Genomic DNA, 20,686 nt, shown 5'->3' on the forward strand with positions numbered 1-20,686 from the left:
AACATCTTACACTTGTAGAGTCCTTCATCAGACCTGGAAACTTTGTGGATGCTCATCTCTCCTGTGTAGCTGTTCCCGATGAGGAAGCCATCTTTATAGAAATCAGCTGTGAGGTTTGAAGTCTTTGTCTTGTTCCTGCAGCGCAGAGTCACATTGTTTCCCTCCTTGACAGGGACAACAGGACTCTCTAGGACAACAGAACCAGCTGAAAAACAAGACTTTTTATCTGATACAGAAATCTGTAACATTTCAAACCAAACAAGCAAAACACTGAAATAATAAGTGGAACAATTTTTTAGTTAACAGCTGCCATGGCAACGAAATTTTGGACTCATTGATACTCACTAATTTTAATGTTAATTTTTATTAATAGTACATAAGACTGAACAAATGCTGTGGCTTGACTCATCAATATTGTGGCAACATTTGAATGGAATCATTATGATTCATTAAAATAAGTAAGTTAAATGCTGTTTACAATAAATAATACTAATAATAGTTCCGAATACTATAGTTATAGATAACAATAGAACATTTTTATGTTAGAAAATGTTTCTGAATGACATAAATCCATCAGGTTATAAATGACGTCATCTTTTCATAATATAATATTTCGGTCACTCGAGTGTTAAACATACGAGTTATTGTGATGTTGACACTGATGCTTTTCTCTCCTGCTCCAGTCTCACACCAGTATTCGCCGCTGTCTGTTGCATAGGCTCGATGAATCGCACACAGTAGTGTTGGTGAGCTCTCATCACACACTGAAATGAGTATTTCTGTATTTCTGATCCCTTTTAACTGAGAAGCTCCATCAAGACCCTCACAGTGAAAGAAGACAGACTCCAGCTCAAAGAACTGCAGTCTTTTTGGGACGATGCAAAACGCAGCATCTTAACCAGAAAGATCAATTTTGTAGTAAACAAAGGTTTGTTGACAAAATCGTCTGATTTAAGAGAGAAACTTGCCCAGCTGCTTACCCCTGTTTTCAACATGTGCGGCCAGCAGAATAAATACAAGTAACACTGAAAAATTAAAGAAATTATCAGCCAAAGAGTTTGTTACTGCAAATATAAACTCAGTTACAAATGATCTTCTGCACACGACCTCCTGCTGAAATATTTATAAATGATGACATTTTAATCTGTCAGACCTTCAGTGAGTTTTATTTAATGCAAACTGTGAACATACTGACAAACCTGACAACGACCAGATTGACAGAAACACTGTAATTAAATAAGTTTCCAGTGTTAATGCTGTTAAAACAATTTGTGGAAGTTTTATTCAAGTACACAGAAATATGTAAAACCAGAGAACTCACACATTGTGAAGCAGACAGCTGTAACCTTCATGTTGTCCTGCAGCTGAATGTCTGAGCCTGAAATACAGCTGCTCTGTACTGCAGATGAAAACTTCCTCTTCCTGCAGTTTGACTTCAATAACATGAAGCCTGACTCACTGTGGTTCTACCAGAGAGCAGGTAAAGGACAAAGAGAGCAGTTAGGAGTTTGATACTGACCACGAACTGCAAAAACAAGTCCAGCTGAAACTATTCTTTACATACAGATGAGTTACAATATATTTGTGTCTTTGTTTTAGGTTTTGAGTATTTATCGCTTCCTTTAAATTCAATCTGCAGATCAAACAGCAGTTTAAGATTAATATCGACCTCTACTGCAGTCTGCACGTGAAAGTGTCCTTAAGAAAGATATTAAACGCCATGTTGCCCAAATGCATCCACCAGAGTGTGAGTGAATATTAAACTGCTTAAACACCAAATGCTCTATGAACGTCTGTGTGATTGTATCAATGAGACTTGTAGTAAAAACAGCTATGAGCACTCAGTCAGAGTAAGAAAGACTGAGAATGCATCATCTATATTTATTCAAAGTATAAACTGTATTTATAAATGTCTCACATGTGAAGTCTCTTTAAACCACATACTCTATTGTTTTTATTACATGTGATTAGCTGTTTCCTATATGACAAATCAAACATAACCGTTTTTCAGCCTTGTTTGTATTCAAACACTGAGTGATGATGATTCTAAGGGCCTGTGACTGACTGGAATCTAGAACACAGGTGAACATTCAATTAGTCTTTTTTATTGTTGCTTCACGAGGTACTTAGAAAGAGTTTTGTTTCCTAGCATTACTTTTGTTTTGTTTTTTTCCAGCAAACAATAAATCCAGTCACTCTGACCCCGCCTCCCCCTCCTTATTTCATGATTTGGTTTGGTCCAGGTGCTGCTAGCTGATGCTGAGCAGTAAGATGGTAGGGTGCTTCTGTTAATAGTGATAATAGGAGCCTAAGTTTAAAAAGAAAGGGAGACGGGTGGAAATGAAACTCGTAGTTAGGTCCACATAAAAGAAACTGCTTGACTTTGCTAGTATTAGATAGTTCACTTCACTTCTAACAGAAAAGAATGTGTTTGTGTTATTTTAGCAAACATGTAATTGGTGCAGGCAGACCCTTTGTACGTATACTGCAAGTCTACGAAATCACTGATCTGCCGACCTACTGCCAGGTCAAACAGATCAAACCTCTTCTTCAGGCTCAGCTGTTCAACTCCCATCTGCATACTCTGTACACTGAACCACTGATACCTGAAGAAGTTGATGAGTTATTTTATGTCAACAAATGAATAAAAATAATTTTTAGATCTCTGTCTTTGAGCTCCACTAGGTCTCAGGACAGAGACATATTTTTGTTGCCTATACTTTGTTTGAAATCTGATATACAAACAATTGTTTTAGTTATAATTGCCAGTACGTAATATTATTTAAGCAGAGGGGAAGCTGTGAATCAGCTGAGACCGGAGCTGTCAGACTGTCACAACAAATGAAAACTAAAAATAAACGTGGCATCTGGCGATAAAGAAATCTGTGTGTGAAGTGCATTTCACACAGATGATATAAAACAATCCTGAGAATCAGTGTGTACTTCAAAGATCAGTCCTGTGCTGCCACCTTCAGTATGATAGCTGAGATAACACATCACATGTGAATGTTTCCCCCTTTTTGAACACCATAAAGACAGATATGGTTTCAGCTCTATTATTTTATAACAGGCTCAAAGTTCAGCATTTGACACACTGTATACCTGATCTAACCAGATTCAACAATGAGTGTTAACCTGATAAATTAATATTTTTTCCGGCATTATACTTTGATTAACAAGAACTTTGAATTTTTTTTCCATAAATCTGAGCATATATGATGGATCTGGAGTTGATAAGCCAACGTAAGTTAACGCCATCAGGTTAAGTATTTTCAGACACCTTGTAGTCTCACACAACTTTCTACAGTTTCATCTGTTTCAAATTGTTTATTTTTAGGTTCTTGTTACGGCCTGTGGCCATAGGAAATCTGTGTTAGCTGCTGTGCTGTGTTTCTTTACTGTGTTTTAAGAATCTCTGCAGGTCCTTCCTCCAATGAAGAGCAGTGAGCTGCTGATTGGACCACGGACCATGCGACTGGGTTCAAAAAGCCGCTCTGACAGCTGCTGGGAGAGAGAGAAGCGAGCGAGAGTGAACCGGTTGACAGCAGACTCAGACCTTGCCCTGGTTTCCAAATTCTTTGTGTAATTTTGTATATGTGGAAGCGTGCTCCCTGAGAGCCGCCAAATGTGTAGATATGAGTCCAGTGCTTATGTGTGCATAGGCTGAAGCGAAGCGGTGAGCCGCGTTTTTGTTTTGAACTGTTTTCTCCTGTTTCTGGTCTAGGAAGCGAGGGATAGTCATTGTCATTTGTTTGTTTTGTTTCTTTCTTAGGGTTTAGTGAGTGTTTCACTGGCGGGACTTAGTTGGTTTTGTTTATTATTTTGGCCTGGGTCCACCCAGGAGCTATGCTTCTTGACACTGAATAAAATCACCTTTTTTTAAAACTCATAACCACGTTTGGTTGTTTGGATTGGGAACCAGGGTGGGTACTTGCTTCTCCCCCCCAAATCTTATGTGCGTCTCTACATGCCTAGGCTAGGAGCGCAACAGTTCTACATGCTTTTCTGATGTCTGATTATAGTATAATTTATTTCACTGTCATAAATAAATCTTTTAAATGTAATTAAATGTTTTAGAAAAGAATCATCGAGATTTTAGATATTTGACTGCAGAGCAGAAAATAAAGTTTTTAAAGTTAGAGCATACTGTAGAGGTCTGGGCAGAGTTATTCTATTGTGGATCAAAACAGTATGTGTCTATGAAAAGTCATACAGAGGTCATTTCAAGAATAGAAATACCACTGATCAAAAGTTTGTTCTAGGCTGCAATTTGGAACTAATGTAAAGTAATAGGTTTGCTTCAATCGATAACTTTATACCTGTTGCTTTAACTCTGGAGTTATTGGAGAGCTTTTATTAGTTTCCTGCCTGCATGTGTTTATTTAATTCTTTACTGAAATTTACTGAAATTCTTTACGAATAAATTCTTTACAAATCCTACCATGTGAATTCATGGATTTTTTTTTCACATTCTGTCTCTCACAGTTGAAGTGTACCTCTGGTGCAAATTACTGACCTCTGTCATCATTTTAAGTGGGGGAACTTGCACAATCGGTGGCTGACTAAATACTTTTTTGCCCCACTGTAACTGCGCTAACACACTAGTTCCCACCCATGTAATTGAGCATTGCGTGGCACATCCAACATACTGTTTTACTTTAGTCCATGACGCGCTTACTTTCAGGGTCATACGTCACATGAAAACCAAAATAATTCCAAACGCCAGATCTGAATGAGGGTGGGGGAGGTTCAATTTGCCATGTCGCAAGGAGAGCTTAACTTCTGTCTCGCTAGCTTGCCCTGCGCTCTTCCTTCTGACGATGCTGTCTGTGTTGAGCGCTCAGTGGATCTGCGCTCGACAGTGCAGCCTAGGCGGAGTAGTCGAACGCAGATTCACTGAGCGCTCAACACAGACAGCATCGTCAGAAGGAAAGTTGATAAAATAAATTACAAATTTTGTATTGTTCGATACATATGCGTACCGAACCGAAAGCACTATATCGAACGGTTCAATATCGATACAAATATCGTTGCACCCCTAGTAATTTTAGTTTTCCATGAATTCCTCGGTTACATTTCCATTCTCATCCTTATAATTACCCCCATACTGTGCTGTGAGCATTAAAGTCTCCACACATACCACTTTATGGATGTATCCAACTTTAACACTTCCTTTCTTTGTCCATGTTTCAATCATAATATATTCCAACTGCATACCTTTTGCTAGAGTTCTATACTGAATACTTTATTTTACAAAAATTACACATCTTCCTCCTTTACCTTCGTTCCAAACTCTATGTATACTGCTATAAACTTTGAATACAAATTAAATCAAATTACAATCTAAATTTGATTTGCGCCATGTTTACTGGATACAAATTATATCAGGTGTCTTATTAGATTTTTTATGAATCCTTTAAACTCTTGTCCATTTGCTAATAAACTTCTGGAATTCTATTTCAAAATGATCACATTATTTTCTCTCCTGATGTTCCTGGCTTCCCATCTCCCCTGGTCTATTGTGTATATGTTCCCATGAAATTTCTCTCATACCAAAACACTTCTCTGCTCACACTCATTTTGATTTTTTCTGTCTTGTATTTTACTTGATCTGCACAACTGATACTTATGCATTGAATAACATTATCTTTTCCTCTGTGATTGCAATACCTGTTCTCTCTACCTGAGTCAAACCTGACGATGATACCTGTTGAACCCTTCCTATCTCAGTTTTTCCTTTCTGTACTTGCACCCTTTTAGAATAGAATAGAATAGAATAGAATAGATCTTTATTCTAACTGTTACAAGAACAATGAAACACAGTTTAACAGCTTCTGAATAGTCCATGTTATTACCTGCTTTAACCTGCTCAACCTCAATGGTCTTCTTCCTAGCTTCACATCCCACACATGTCACCCTGTGCTCTCCCCACAGTTACAACATTTATCTTGCGCATTGTCCCCATATTCCTCATACCTATGGTTATCCCCACACCTAGGACACCTTTGCTGTCCTCTGCATCTGCTGCTAGATGCCCATATTGCTGACATTTGTAGCATCTAAGAGGGGGAGGGATATATGGTCTAACTATGAAACACATAGCATCCTATTTTGACTTTTTCTGGAGGGTAAGATCTTGAAACTTCAATATCATCAACTCTATCAACTCTTTCCCCACTGACTGATCTTAATAGTCTTTTAACTCGACTCACTTCCAAACCTTGAATGCTCCGTTTTAGTTTTTCAAGATCCTTATCCACTGGAATCCCTGTTACAAACTTTCATTCTCACCCCACTTCCTACCTTGTCCTTTTCTACCCGAGACCTCCGTCAAAGAATAAAAGTTCTTACTGTAAATGTCCTCCAGGCCTGCAGAGGGCGCCAAACAAACTGTTTGCAAAAGATGGATGAGTGAATTTTTAAGTGTTTTAAAACTAATCTTACATACGTGACATAATTTTGAGTATGATTATTTTCCACTTATGTGGATATAGTATATGTGAGGCACTGATTTGGTTTTTAGTGAAATTCATATAAAAAAAATAAAATAACAAACATCAAGTGAAAAAAAGGTTTTGATAAAAAACAATTTATCTCAAAAAACGTTCAGGAACATTGTACATGTACTGTTTTTTATTTAAGTGTTGTAACCTGTTACTGCAATGCACAAAACAAAATCACAAAACATTTCACCAATATAAAGGCAGCAGAATTTGAAGCATAGATGAAGTACATCTTATGAAAGTTTGACTTTATTTGACCCTAAAGAAGACATCAGAGGTCCAAAGTAACTTGATACTGACAATCCCCATGTATCATTCCCTACATGCTTTCAGTACCAATGGTAAATGGTAAATGGCCTGTATTTGTATACCAATGATGACATATAATCGGCTCTATATAGCATTATCGTTATTTTGACTTTCAGGTTGATCTGTTGGATTTAGGGAGAGGTCAAAGGTCAAATCTGATATGATTTTTTTTAAAACGTTTATGTTTTGAAAATGTTGACATTACCCAGCACACTTTTAAGAACCATAGTTTCTAAGTTTTAAGGATTTTTGTCAGTTTTCCACAAACAAATCATAAAGTCTCCCTTGAAGACCTCGGTGAATTTAAGCCAGATTTTAATGGATTGTTATAACATGATCCTGCTCTACAAACTACAGAGTTTTATGAGAATACGAAAACTTTTAGAGCTGTTGTGTTTACAGACAGAATGAAATGCAAATCCTACCAAAAACATGAGCTCTTTGTTGAAGCTAATAAGAAACTGCTGAAACCATTTTGAGCTCCTCTTTACACATGATCTGTACTGATCTGATGCAGTATGTGTGTTAAGAAATATACTCTAAAACACTTCTTCAGTAAAGACTCAGAGAAGAGAAACACACAGAACTTCTTGCTAACAAGGGCAGCCTCCAGCACTGAGGCTCGCGCTAAGAAACTGCCCTGGTTATTTATACTTCAGTGTGTGTGTGTGTGTGTGTGTGTGTGTGTGTGTGTGGTCCTGCTGATCAAAGGGTCATATAACATGAAAACACAAAAGGAAACATCCTTGGTCAGGAAGAGGGTAGTCTCCCCCTCACCCTAGATGTTTCACCCTAGATAACATGGTGAGGAAGTCCAGCTGTTCATCTATATGTAAAGAAGCACTTGAACTAAAACAGACATAGCTACGTTAATCCTACCGTAAAACAATAAAACAAAGTACGACCTCTCTCATGCTCCCAGGACGTGGGGGTGCATTCCTGGAGTGCACACCAAGCCTTTTGCAGCCTGCTAGAGATCACACATCGTGTCACTACACAACTGATTATATGCCTCTAAGCATACATGGTTAAATATTTCCTAATACAAATAACTACATGCAGTATTCTACCATATGCGAACTCATATCACTAAAAGATTATACTGACTACTAAGTACAATTTTCCATTGACAATGTGTTAAAGTGAAACCATCTCTGTGTTCGTCATGCTCAGTGTTTATAGTTTTTAAAAAAAAGCCTAAATGACAAATACACAATGTGTATCCAGTGTGTGTATATGAAGTCTCACATTTTAAAATAAAACTATTTACTAATTTCACAAATATGATAAACTTACCAGTTGTGATAATGTTGACACTGCTGCTTTTCTGACCCCCGTTAACCTCACACCAGTACTCTGCGCTGTCTGTTACATAAGTTTGAAAAATTGTGCATGAAGACAAAGTTCTTTTACTGTTACGTACTGGACTAATATATTCTAACTTTTCCTCAGTGGTTCTGACTCCTCTCAGTTCAGTAGAACCACCAGGGCTCTCACAATCAAAAGATAAAGACTTAGATATTGAAAGTGTTGGAGTCTGTTAGGAGACATGAAGAATAGCTGCACCTGAAAATTAGAAACAGCACAAGATGTTAACAGATTAATCAGAATCCTTGTAAAATGTTTTTTTAACCTCTCTAACTTACTCTCCCCCTTTTCAGGTAAAGCTATTTTGAACATGTGTCACCAGCAGAATTATTTTAAGCATTACTAGATTAGCAGAGGAAAGCCATAAATTATTTTATTATGAACTGCAGCGTTTGGCAGGATTCATATCGCTCTGAACATGGCTTAAACATGATGGCTGCTTTTACTGTATGTTAATGTGAAAGACTACAAATCTATTTTCCACTCTTGGCTTTAGGATAAGTGATGATGCTCTGTGCTGAGTCTGCACGATAACGAAAGGGCTGGTAGAATAAAAAAATTTTTAATGTAAAAGGAGCTCTCTTACCAGTTTGCTTCTTGTGTGTGTCGTGACAGTGTGATTTTCCACTTTCTTTATTGAATAATGCTACTTTACTTTATGTGTTTGTTGATTTGGTGGACTTCTACTATGTGCTTAAGAGACTGAAACAATGTTGTGCATGTTTCTTCTTCTTCCTCCCAAATTGTTAAACAACTTATTTTGAAAAATTTGGTCAAGATGATTAAGCCTTTACCTCAGATTTGATAACTCAAGACTCAACCCTTAAATTGGTGTATTATCGTATTTTCCGCACTATAAGGCACACTATTAAAAAACTATTAAATCCTTTAATTTTCTCAAAAATCGACAATGCGCTTTATAATCCAGTGCGCCTTGTATATGAATTCTGGTTGTGCTTACTGACCTTGAACTGATTTTATGTGGTACATGGCGCTCAAAAATCTGTCAAAAAGTGTTTTAGTACGACTTTGGTAAGCTACAAAGCCACACTGCTTGATGGATTGTCGGAGCATTACGGCTACCATAGTCAGGAGCCTGGCGGACTCTGAGTAATTTGGGTCCAAAACTCTGTCCGCTTCAGGTCCCAAAGTCAAACGAACACTGCAGCATCACTGAGAGTTAAAAAACTGTCCTAATTCTTTCATCTTCAATAAAATGATCAGCGTTGCTGCTTTTCCAGCTGTAACAATTCAGTTTAACATCCAGGCATCCATGAAAACAGAATTTATTAAATTTAGCAGAGTTAGAAGTTAGCAGGAGGTTAGCTTGCTAGTTTCCACCTAAACACAATATAGCATGTTCTGACTGAGATTTCTGAAGAAATTAAAACGTACAGCTCTGCTATCACTTACAACATAAATGAAGACAGAAAACTAGACAGCAGTGACTTTTGTACGGTTACTGAAGTTGGACTAGCTGGTATATAATGATGTGCTATGTGATCGCTAGTAGGGCTGCTCGATTATGGCAAAAATGATAATGACGATTATTTTCACTGAAATTGAGATTTCGATTATTTGACGATATTTATTTAACCCTTTAAGACCTACTATAGAACCAAGTCCGCCAGAGCTTATATTATTTTTTTACATGTTGTAGTGCCATTTAGAATTAGAATAGAATTCAACTTTATTGTCATTGCACATGCACAGGTACAGGGCAACGAAATGCAGTTTGCATCCATCCAGAAGTGCTTTAGTGATATAGGTATATTACAATATATATTAGCAATAGTATAGATATGTAAGTATATTACAGAAATGGGTCTATTATGTTATAATGTACACGGTATGAAGTATGTTGTGAATATTCTATAACTAAGTATGTACAGGCTGTAGTGAGTACAAGCTATGTACAGGCTATGAACAGGATATAAATATGAAAAACTATACAGAATATGAAATAAATAACTTTACAGAAATCTGAGATGTACAGCTATACAGAAATGGGAACTACGCAAGTTGTAAACAGTTGTAGGATTAAAGATTATTGAATGTACAGAATGATTATTTACACAGAGCTATACAGTAGTGCAGTTAAGATAAGTGAGGGTGTAGATAGTTTCTACAGAGGCTATATAAAGTGCTAGTGGTTGTGAGTGGTGGTTCACTCCATGTTATTATTGTGTGTTTGAGGGTACAGTTGTCCATTGTGGGGGTGTGTATGTTCAGTCCATGAGTTTAACGTGGGTCAGATGTCAGGAGGCAGAGTTCAGGAGTCTGACAGCTGTGGGGAAGAAGCTGTTCCGGTACCTGGTGGTCTTAGTCCGGAGGCTCCTGTGGCGCCTCCCAGAGGGCAGGAAGGTGAAGAGTCCATGTGATGGGTGACTGGGGTCTTTGATGATTTTCCCAGCCCTTTTCAGACACCGCTTCCTGTAGATGTCTTTTATGGCAGGAAGTGGTGCTCCGGCGATGCGCTGGGCAGTTTTCACGACCCTCTGCAATGCCTTCCGGTCCGAGGCAGAGCAGTTCCCGTACCAGACTGTTATACAGTTGGTCAGGATGCTCTCGATGGTGCAACGATAGAAGTTCACCAGGATGTCTGAGGACAGGTGGTTCTTCCTCAGAGTCCTCAAGAAGAAGAGGTGCTGGTGAGCCTTCTTGACCAGCTTGGAGCAGTTGGTCGTCCAGGTGAGATCCTCGGAGATGTGGACTCCCAGGAACTTGAAGCTGCTCACACGCTCCACAGCCGTCCCCTTAATGTGGATGGGTGGATGTGGGTCAGCATTCCTCCTGTAGTCCACGATGAGCTCCTTGGTCTTCTCGGTGTTAAGCAGCAGGTTGTTTCTGTCGCACCACTCAGCCAGACGATCCACCTCCTCCCTGTAGGCGGCCTCATCGTCACTGATGAGGCCAATCACCGTGGTGTCATCTGCAAACTTAATGATGGTGTTGGAACCATCAGCAGGTCTGCAGTCGTGGGTGAAGAGGGAGTAGAGGAAATGGCTCATCACACAGCCTTGTGGTACACCGGTGTTCATTGTGATGGTAGATGAGCAGTGGTTATCCAGCCGGACATGTTGGGGGCGGTTGGTCAGGAAGTCCAGTAACCATTTGCAGATGAGGGAACTGATGCCCAGGTCTGTCAGTTTCCTGATGAGTTGTGAGGGGTGGATTGTATTGAATGCTGAACTGAAGTCTATAAACAGCATTCTGGCGTAGGTGTTGTTGTTGTCCAGGTGTGAGAGGACAGAGTGCAGTGCGATGGAGACTGCATCCTCTGTGCTCCTGTTCTGGCGGTATGCGAATTGGTGGGGGTCCAGGGTGGGGGGGAGACAGGATTTGAAGTGTGCTAGGACCAGCTGCTCTAAGCACTTAGTGATGATGGGGGTGAGTGCTACTGGGCGGCAGTCATTGAGGCAAGATGGGTTGGAGTTTTTGGGTATCGGGACGATGGAGGTGGATTTGAAGCAGGCCGGTACCACAGCGTGGGCCAAGGACAGATTGAATATGTCTGTGAGCACTCCTGCAAGCTCCCCAGAACACGCTCTGAGAACACGCCCGGGGATGCCATCAGGACCTGCAGCCTTGTGGACATTGATCCTGCTCAGCACCGCTCCTACATCGGTGGGGGAGAGAGTCAGAGGTTGGTGGTCTGGCGTCATGTCTGCTTTGGTTGTGGTTGTGGGGTTCCCTCGCTCAAAACGAGCATAAAAGTTGTTGAGCTCGTTGAGGAAGGAGACATCAGAGGATGCGGGGGAGGGTTTGGTGGTCCTGTAGTCTGTAATGGTCTGGAGTCCTTACCACATGCGTCGGGGGTTGGAGTTGGAGAAGTGTTCTTCTACCTTCTTTTTGTAATGGTGTTTGGCTTTTTTGATGCCCTTCTTTAGATTAGCCCTGGCTGTGCTGTAGGCGTGTGCATCTCCTGACCTAAAGGCGGTGTTGCGGGCCTTCAGGAGGAGACGAACATCCCGGTTCATCCAAGGCTTCTGGTTGGGGTACATGGTGATCCGTTTCTGGGTGGTGACACTGTCTGTGGTTTCGGAGATGTAATCCAGTACAGATGAGGCATACTGGTCCAGGTCTGTGTGGGTGAACATATTCCAGTCTGTGTTTTTAAATGTGGGAGCATTTCAAGTTGCTATACATCAATACAACTGTTATAGCCCATATTTTAATAATATGTATGCATTAAGTGCATAGTAACTACATTAATTGCAAAAAAGTGCAATAAATTACAAAACAATTGAAAATCGTTTTTGTTTTGTTTTTTACATATATTTCTACTTGGAGAAATTTAAGAGGTTTATTCCTCAAAACTTTAAATACAAAAAAGTTGCAAAAAATAGTTTACAACAACAGGAAATTTATTTGAGTGTCTTCATAGTTTTATTTTGGAGATACACCAATTTTTATATACTGCAGGAAAAACGAAAAAACAATCCTATGATGCAAATTTGCAAAGAAAACAGCAGGTGCATCAAAATAAACTATTTCCAGCAGTGCAATTCGAGTTCTAAGCATCCCAGAGACTATTCAGAAAAGTCAAACATGACCAGTATAGGCTTTTAAGGTCTACAAGTAAAAAACTACATTTTCCGCGAAAATGACGTCACTTCCGGTTTTGGGCAGGAAATAACGTACATGCAATAGTTCACGCTGATGTCTGTTTCAATGTGGGAAGTGTTACGAACAGCTGATCGGATCGGCAAAGCGTGTTTCTGGAATATTATGTTTTTGTTGCTGCAAGCGCTTTTTATGCAATTTTTTGCAAAGCTTTATGTGGAAGGAAACCGTGACCGAGGACAAGCTGATGGCATAAGATGTAAGTACAACTCCTCAGGTTTCATATGCAAAACAAATTATTGCGCTAGCTTACGTGGTTCAGGTTCTACAGGGATTTAAAAATAGTTACACAAAACGGAGCATGCTGCTCTGACCGGCTTTAAAGGGTTAACAATAACAATGTATTGAATAATGACTTTAAAAAAATAATATAAAATAGTGTGCAACACCACTGAAGTTTTTTTTACTTCTCTTTTCAACCAATGGCAGTCACTCTCTCCTCTCCAAATAACTTCTGCTTAGCTTTCCGAGCTTCCCTCGGGTCCTCTTAATCAGCGGTCTCCAACCTTTTTTGCACCACGGACAGGTTTATGCCTGACAATATTTTCACAGACCGGCCTTTAAGGTGTCGTGGATAAATGAGGGAGGGGCTAATAATCGGCTCAGTCATGTTTAATGATCGTTGAAAGCCCAGATCGTAATCGTGATTAAAATTCGATTAATTGAGCAGCCCTAATGCTAATGACACAGCTATGTTAGCATAACATAAAGCATAACACAGTGAAGCTGGAGGATGAACGCTAACTTTTTTCCACTGGATAAAAGTTAACAGGAACCCTTCCTGATGGTCAGGGACAAATGCGATTGCAGGGAGGATGCTGTAAACGGACCAAACTTCAGTCAGGAGAACAACTGAGATAATCCATCCACAATACGAGGTTAGTCATTAATATATTGCAACAACATGGGAATAGAGCAGCTGCAAGAGAATTCAACATTAATGAATCAATGGTAAGGAAGTGGAGGAAGCAAGAAGAATGAGTTGAGTAAAGTTTGACTTATCTGACTGTTTTGTTTTGCTTAATGCACCTTATAATCCGGTGCCCTTATGTATGAAAACAGACCCATCCATCGACAGCGCGCCTCATAATCCTGTGCGCCTTATGGTCCAAACATACAGTATATTAAAATATGTGATTCAGAATTACTCTTAGACACTGCAATAGGTCATCCAACTATTTAAGTTGCTGTTGAAGGTAACATAGTATGTACCCAACTGAAATGAGGTTTACAAATGTGAAGAGTTGATTACAAGTAGCATATCCCTTGAATATCATTGCAGGGCACTGTATGCAAGACAGGTCTAAAACAAACATAAAAATACACTACACATATGAATTTTATTACCGTAGTTGTCGGGCTATAAGCCGCTACTTTTTGCACAAGCTTTGAACCCTGCAGCTTTTAGTCAGGTGCGGCTTTTCTATGGATTGTCCATGATTTTTGTCATATCTTAAGATGATTTGTTTTGTTTGTTCCGCTGTTGTACGGCACTACGTTACCTGGCGGAAGGGCATGTGATCAGACACACAGTATCGGGGTTCAAGAGTGGTATGTTGGTCACATGTCCATCCACCAGGCAACATAGTGCCGTACAAGTAGCACGAAAAACAAACTTCAAAGTAGCGCTACAAATATGCAAATATGTACCCATAACTTGTTTTTCAAAATATTAATAAAAGGGGTGTGTCTCCAAACAGCCATCTCTTTCCTGACAATTCCCTTTGTGCATATTCTCTTACATATGATAAGTCAACATTGAAACACCTGCAGCTTTTAGTCAGGTGCGGCTAATGTATGTACAAAACAGGATTTTCCCCTGATTTTAGCTTGTGGTTAATTACATGATCAGAGGCAAAGACCTCACAGCGCAAGCATACTCCCAACCTATTATAAGACTATATATAATAATATACAATACAATGTATTTTATTTTAATATCGATTAACAAAAAAGAAAAAAAAAAGTCACAAGCAAAGTGGGAACACAGCACGGCACATGTTTAAACATATTTATTTATCAAAATCATTTATTAATCAAATAAACACAGCATGTATTTTTTCACCCCTAAAAATACATGTTCAAAACACCACAACAGTACCCTGATAGTTCACAAAAATGTCACATGGTATCAAACAGAAGTTGATAACTCGGCTCTGTAGAGTGGGTAATCATAATGAATCAGTTCATTTCAAGCTGTAGATGCAAGCTGCTCTTCATATTTGTGGCCACCAGATATCACCAAAGAGGACTGTTTAGAAAAGCTTTCAGTAATGAACCGTTTTTCAATACAAGCTTAAGAAAGATTCATTAGGTCATTGGTAAACCTGAGTATCTGATCAGTGTGCATTTAGTCCTCTACTGCCACCTTCATTATGATAGCTGAGATAACACCTACCATGTGAATTCTTCCCCCTTTTTGAACACTGCAAAGACGGATATGGTTTCATCTTGATTATTTTATAACAGGCTCAAAGTTCAGCATTTGACACACTGTACAACTGATCTAACCAGGATCAACAATGGATGTTAAATGGATTTTTCGAGCATTACACTTTGATTAACACGGTTTATTTTTTGCATAACTCTGAGCATATATGAGGGATCTGGAGTTGATAAGCCAAAGTAAGGCCAGCAGGTTAATGATTTTCAAACGTCACCCTTGTAGGCTCACACAACTTTCCACGAGTAAGTCTCTTTCAAATTGTCTATTTTTAAGTTCTACATGCTTTTCTGATGTCTAGTTATGAAGTCTGATTATAGTATAATTTATTTTACTGACATAAATAAATCCATGTAAATGTAATTAAACATTTTACAAACGAATGACACAGGTTTAAAAAATTTCATTTGAAAGCAGAAAAGAAAGTTTTGAAAGTGAAAGTATACTGTAGAGGTCTGTGCAGAGTCATTCTTCCAAGTATTTTTTCTTCTGTTTTAACAATATTCTACTTTGTGTAAAGAAAACTGAAGGCATTGAAACATTGTAAATATTTTATATTTGACTGATTTACAGCAGCTGTGCACAGTCAAGCAGCTAAAAAGTCAATTTGCAGTCTACACTCACAGCAAACTGTCTCTGTTGGCTGAAGTTTACCAGTTGTGATTCCAACTTTTCATAAACGGCCATTTTATGCATTTTATGGTGAGGCCAGCTTTTGTCCATGTGCTGAAAATTATGAGATGGAAAACAATAAATAATAAAATTTAAAATACTTTTATTATGGATATCTTTTGAAATAAAGGAGAACATGTGCAAACATCAGATATGGTTATCCAACTCTGAACTTGTAATCTATAAACACAGATTTTGATCCGACCACTTTGTATTTATTTGTTGTTTATTGCATATTGCACTATTTTTATTCTTTATCCTGCTGGTGTAACAAACCAATTTCCCTTGTGGATCAATACAGTACCTATTTATGAAACCTTATTATCTGATAGCTAAGCTTTCTTTGAGGCCCATTACACAATCAAAACAATCAGCAGCAGACAGAGTTCATCTCAAAGCTAAAGATGACACTGACCAAAGGTTATTCTCCAGGCTGCAATTTAGCACTAATGTGAAGTAATGTGAAGTAATGTGTTCACTTTAATCAGTAACAAAATGTCTGGTGCCTTAACTCTGGAGTTAATGGAAAGTTATAGTGCTAAGTGCATGTTGAAGGCCTCATGACAGTACTTGACATATTAAAACATGTAACATGTAAAATATGTTTTTAGTCTTGAATAAGTTGATTTTAATGACCTCTTGTGGCCACACTTGTATTTATTTTGATGTATTTTCAGAGAAGGATGCTTCCACAGAAAGATGGACTCTCCCTTTCTCCAGCCAAAGTCTTCAGTATTTTGATTTTCCATCTTCTAATACACTTAAATCGAGGTAAGTTTGATGTTACATGCGTAGTATTTTTTATTACAGTGCATATAAACAAAATAGTAAATATGTTACATTTGGTACAAACAGTAGTTAATAGTTTGATTTTTATGATTTGTTGCCTGCCCGCAAGTGTTTATTTAATTATTTAGTGAAACAGGTTTCTTCATCAAAATTTTTAAAACGAGAAAGAAAAATAATGCTCTGAGTGTCATCTTTAACTATATATATATACATTCACACCTGCTGCAGAAATGAAAAAACACATCTATCTTTCTTTTTTTCTTTCGTTCTTTCTTTTTCCTCCTGTCTACAGCGGAGTCTCAGGTGGTTGGTCCACATCAACCAGTAGTTGCATTAGTTGATGATGATGTTATTTTACCGTGTCACGTGGAGCCTGCAGAGGATGTGACAGCTGAGATATTGGAGTGGACACGATCTGACTTGAACCCAAGATTTGTCCATGTGTGGCGATCCGGTCAGGATCTGGTGAATACAAGAAATCCTTCATACAGGGGAAGAACATCACTGTTCATCAATGAACTGAAGCATGGAAACATTTCACTGAAACTCTCCAGAGTAAAACTCTCTGATGAAGGAACATATGAATGCAGCATTCCTTTAATGGGGAAAAAATCTTTTGTTAAGCTTGTGGTTGGTAAGTAGACTTCAGAAAAGAGAACACGCTAAATGCATCAGAATTTTGTAATATTAATAATTTAATGATTGTGAATTACTGTCCATATTAGGAGTTTTTTCACCCACTAACATCTTTTGTAAACTCTTTGCTCAGCATCAGATGCTGCCACCTCACCTGTCATCAGTTTATCAGGGATTGACAAAAATAGAGGAGGAGTGGTGTTACAGTGTGAGTCTGCAGGCTGGTATCCAGAGCCTGAGCTGCTGTGGTTGGACGGTGAGGGAAACCTCCTCTCTGCTGGACCTACAGAGACCCTCAGAGGTCCTGATGACCTCTATACTGTCAGCAGCAGAGTGACTGTGGAGAAGAGACACAGCAACAACATCACCTGCAGAGTCCAACAGAAGAAAATCAGCCAGAACAGAGAGACACACATACATGTTCCAGGTTCAAATTATATTATTGCATTTATGATAGAAACACTTTTTGAACATATGAAGTCCAGATTTCTAGTTTGTTTTTTCTTTTTTTTTTTTACCATTTCAGAGGATTTCTTTGAGGTCCCATCCAGTTCTCCCTCTGTCATCATCGGTTTGGCTGTTTGTTTGGCTCTTTGCATCATGCTGTTAATTTCATCAGCTGCTGTCCTTTTATGTAGAATGAAGAAACACAGTAAGTCACTGATACATTTTTCCTACCTCTACTATAAATCAATGTTTTCATTTTCATTCCTTCTCATTTATTTTTAATTTCAAAAAGAGAACAACAGAAGCCCAGAGGATCAGACTGATGTGGGAGATGCTGAAGTTCCTCTGAGAGGCTCTTCTCCCAAAACTAAGAATAAGACTTCATGCGTGAGTAGATAAACACAAACAAATTAAATATCAAGATGTTCATTGTTTTTCAGAAATGAAATGGAATATTAATCCTAATTTCAAAATAAAACTATCTGAAATAATGCTTAACAGAAAAAAGAAAAAAAACTGCACACGGTTACCACACAGACATCATGTGCATTATGGGCATTTACTAAGGTTGAGTAGAAAGAATTCTCTATTGATGTTAAAGGAATGAAGCAGAAACAATGTGAAAACATCAGTGTGATTTCATTCATCATTATTAGATTACTACTTCAGTAATGTCACACCAGTCTCTGTTTTGGTAAAAATGTTGCTACTGATGAAATTATTTTATATAATCAAGCTTTTCCTGGACTTCACACATCACCAACAGAGACAGTAGGTGTGCTCATACATAAAAGAAACATATTGATTTAAAAATACAACCCAGCAATGAAAAACAAGTTTTTCTACCTCACAGGGGATTTCTTAAAGTCACCCCGCAGTTCTTCAGCTGAGACACTTGAGTTAGAAAACACAAACACTGCAGTTGTCTTTACTCACGAGGACAAGTGACAGAGCACTCCTACACGTAAGAGACACTCACAGACTTGCGCTCTGTCACCGTCTGCGTTCTTTATTTATACAAGCGAAATGAATACATTCGTTCAGTGACATGAGCATGTGTGTGTGTGTGTGTGTGCGAGGTCAGAACTGCTTGTTCAACTTCTTACTATCGCTGTGGAAAGATTCAGATACAAATATCAGAACACGTTTCATAAAGAACAATCAGTTCTGAGCAATCAAAAGAACAATCAGTTCTAAACAAGGAAAAGGCCATCATGCAGTATTCTATCATCAATAAACTTATATCACTAAAAGCTTATACTGACTACTCAGTACAATTTTCCATTGACACTACCTCATGATTGCGTTTTATCTCATATTTATTAACTGTAGCTTTAATCAGTGTTGCGCTCATTTTGTAATTCACATTACACTTTAAACTAATGTGTTACATTATTTATTACCCGCAGTAAGTAATCCATTACACTATGTGTTATATTAGTTTTGTATTACTCCATAACAAACCCCAAAATGCGGTGTCATGGTCCTGGGTCGAGCGACCCAGTATTTGAGTTTCATGTATCTTTTGTATTCATTTGCACCTAGCTTAGTTCACCTAGTTAATTTCCAGATTGCAGTTTAGTTTTGTTCCTTAGTTGTTTATGTCATCTCCCCCTGTACTAAGTCCGCCTGGTTCATGTGTCATGTCTGCGTGGTTATGTTTAGTTCTTGTCATGTCTAATCTCCATGTTTCCTGTTTTACTTTGTAAGTCTGTATTCATTGTCAGTGTATTCAGTTTCACTTCTCCTGTCCTGTCGTTAGGTTCATGTGTGTCAGCTGTGCTCCCATGTGTGGCCACTTCCCCTGATCATCCCTCATGTGTATTTAGTCTCTGTGTTTCATACAGTCTGTGTCGCGTCGTCTGTGTTCCCACCCTCCATGTTGTCACAGCCAGTCCTTGTAGTCATAGTTATGGTTTCCTGTGTCTTCATAGTTTATCCTGGTATCACTTTCCCAGTTTAGTTATAGTTTAGTTTTGTCACTACGCTTTTGCCTTGTTTGCACTCCTTGTCCTCAGCCACAATAAAGGCTCGCTTTTCGTTCGAAATCCAGTTTTGTGTCCTCACCTCTGTCTGCTCTTGGGTCCTCTACTCACTCCACACGGTCTGCCCCGGCAGTCCGTGACATGCACTTACCCATAATCACCATTTAACAAGAAAAACCTTAGGAGGACAATCCCACACACTGACACAAATCTTCATCCTAATAATGGCACCAGAGGTGACAAAAGTAGAGATATTCTGTACACACACATGTGTCATGTGTGTCTGCAACAGAGAACATCTGATGTGTGTGTCTCTATGAGCATGTGATGTGATCAGTGGTGTGTGTGTGTCTGTGTAGGAAACAGAAGTCAGTATTCATCCTAAAGATGTAATCATCTTACACAATGACAATCATATTGATCCACAATTCTCTAACATTAGCTAACTAGTGAGAGAATCGAGAACTGAGAGGAAAATAACTACAGTAAAACTAAAAATCAGTTTATTTGACTACATTTGTGCTGTTTGTTTTTTGTCTAGCTGCACTCAAACGTTTGGGTTTTTAAAGCACTTTATAAATGAGCACTGTGTGGAGGAGAGCAACTCTGAGTCACGGGACCAACACAAACTGATTTTTCCTCCTCTGGCCGAGTGTACCAAGTTGTGCAACCAGCTGCTGCCATCAGCGCTGTTTTACAACATAACGGCCGCTACAAGCAAATCACAGCACAAATATAACTAAGTTTCTTACTGAATCCCATCAAAGTAGGTCAATGTGTGGCAAGGAAAAAGCAGATGCTCAGATGAAGAGATGCCACACTAGGGGTCCACTTTAACCTCTGACTTTGGCACATGTCATCTCTTTTTATGCGACATCTCCTGGCTCAAATCAGTTTGATATTTGAAG

The 20,686-nt window shown here is 38.7% G+C and overlaps 1 protein-coding gene across 1 annotated transcript in view; it reads left to right on the forward strand.

Annotated features, from left to right (window-relative positions):
- The first annotated feature begins 1,368 nt into the window (after positions 1-1,368).
- Positions 1,369-20,686, forward strand: part of LOC113028268 (selection and upkeep of intraepithelial T-cells protein 6-like) — a 33,606-nt gene continuing 14,288 nt past the window's right edge. The window contains exons 1-5 of the mRNA XM_026178404.1: positions 1,369-1,480; positions 17,003-17,164; positions 17,480-17,773; positions 17,873-17,998; positions 18,086-18,180. Of these exons, the coding sequence (XP_026034189.1) occupies positions 1,369-1,480; positions 17,003-17,164; positions 17,480-17,773; positions 17,873-17,998; positions 18,086-18,180 (789 nt within the window). The remainder of the gene's footprint in view (positions 1,481-17,002; positions 17,165-17,479; positions 17,774-17,872; positions 17,999-18,085; positions 18,181-20,686) is intronic.

The sequence above is a fragment of the Astatotilapia calliptera genome, chromosome 2 (assembly GCF_900246225.1).
Source record: "Astatotilapia calliptera chromosome 2, fAstCal1.2, whole genome shotgun sequence".
Classification (NCBI taxonomy): Eukaryota; Metazoa; Chordata; class Actinopteri; order Cichliformes; family Cichlidae; genus Astatotilapia; species Astatotilapia calliptera.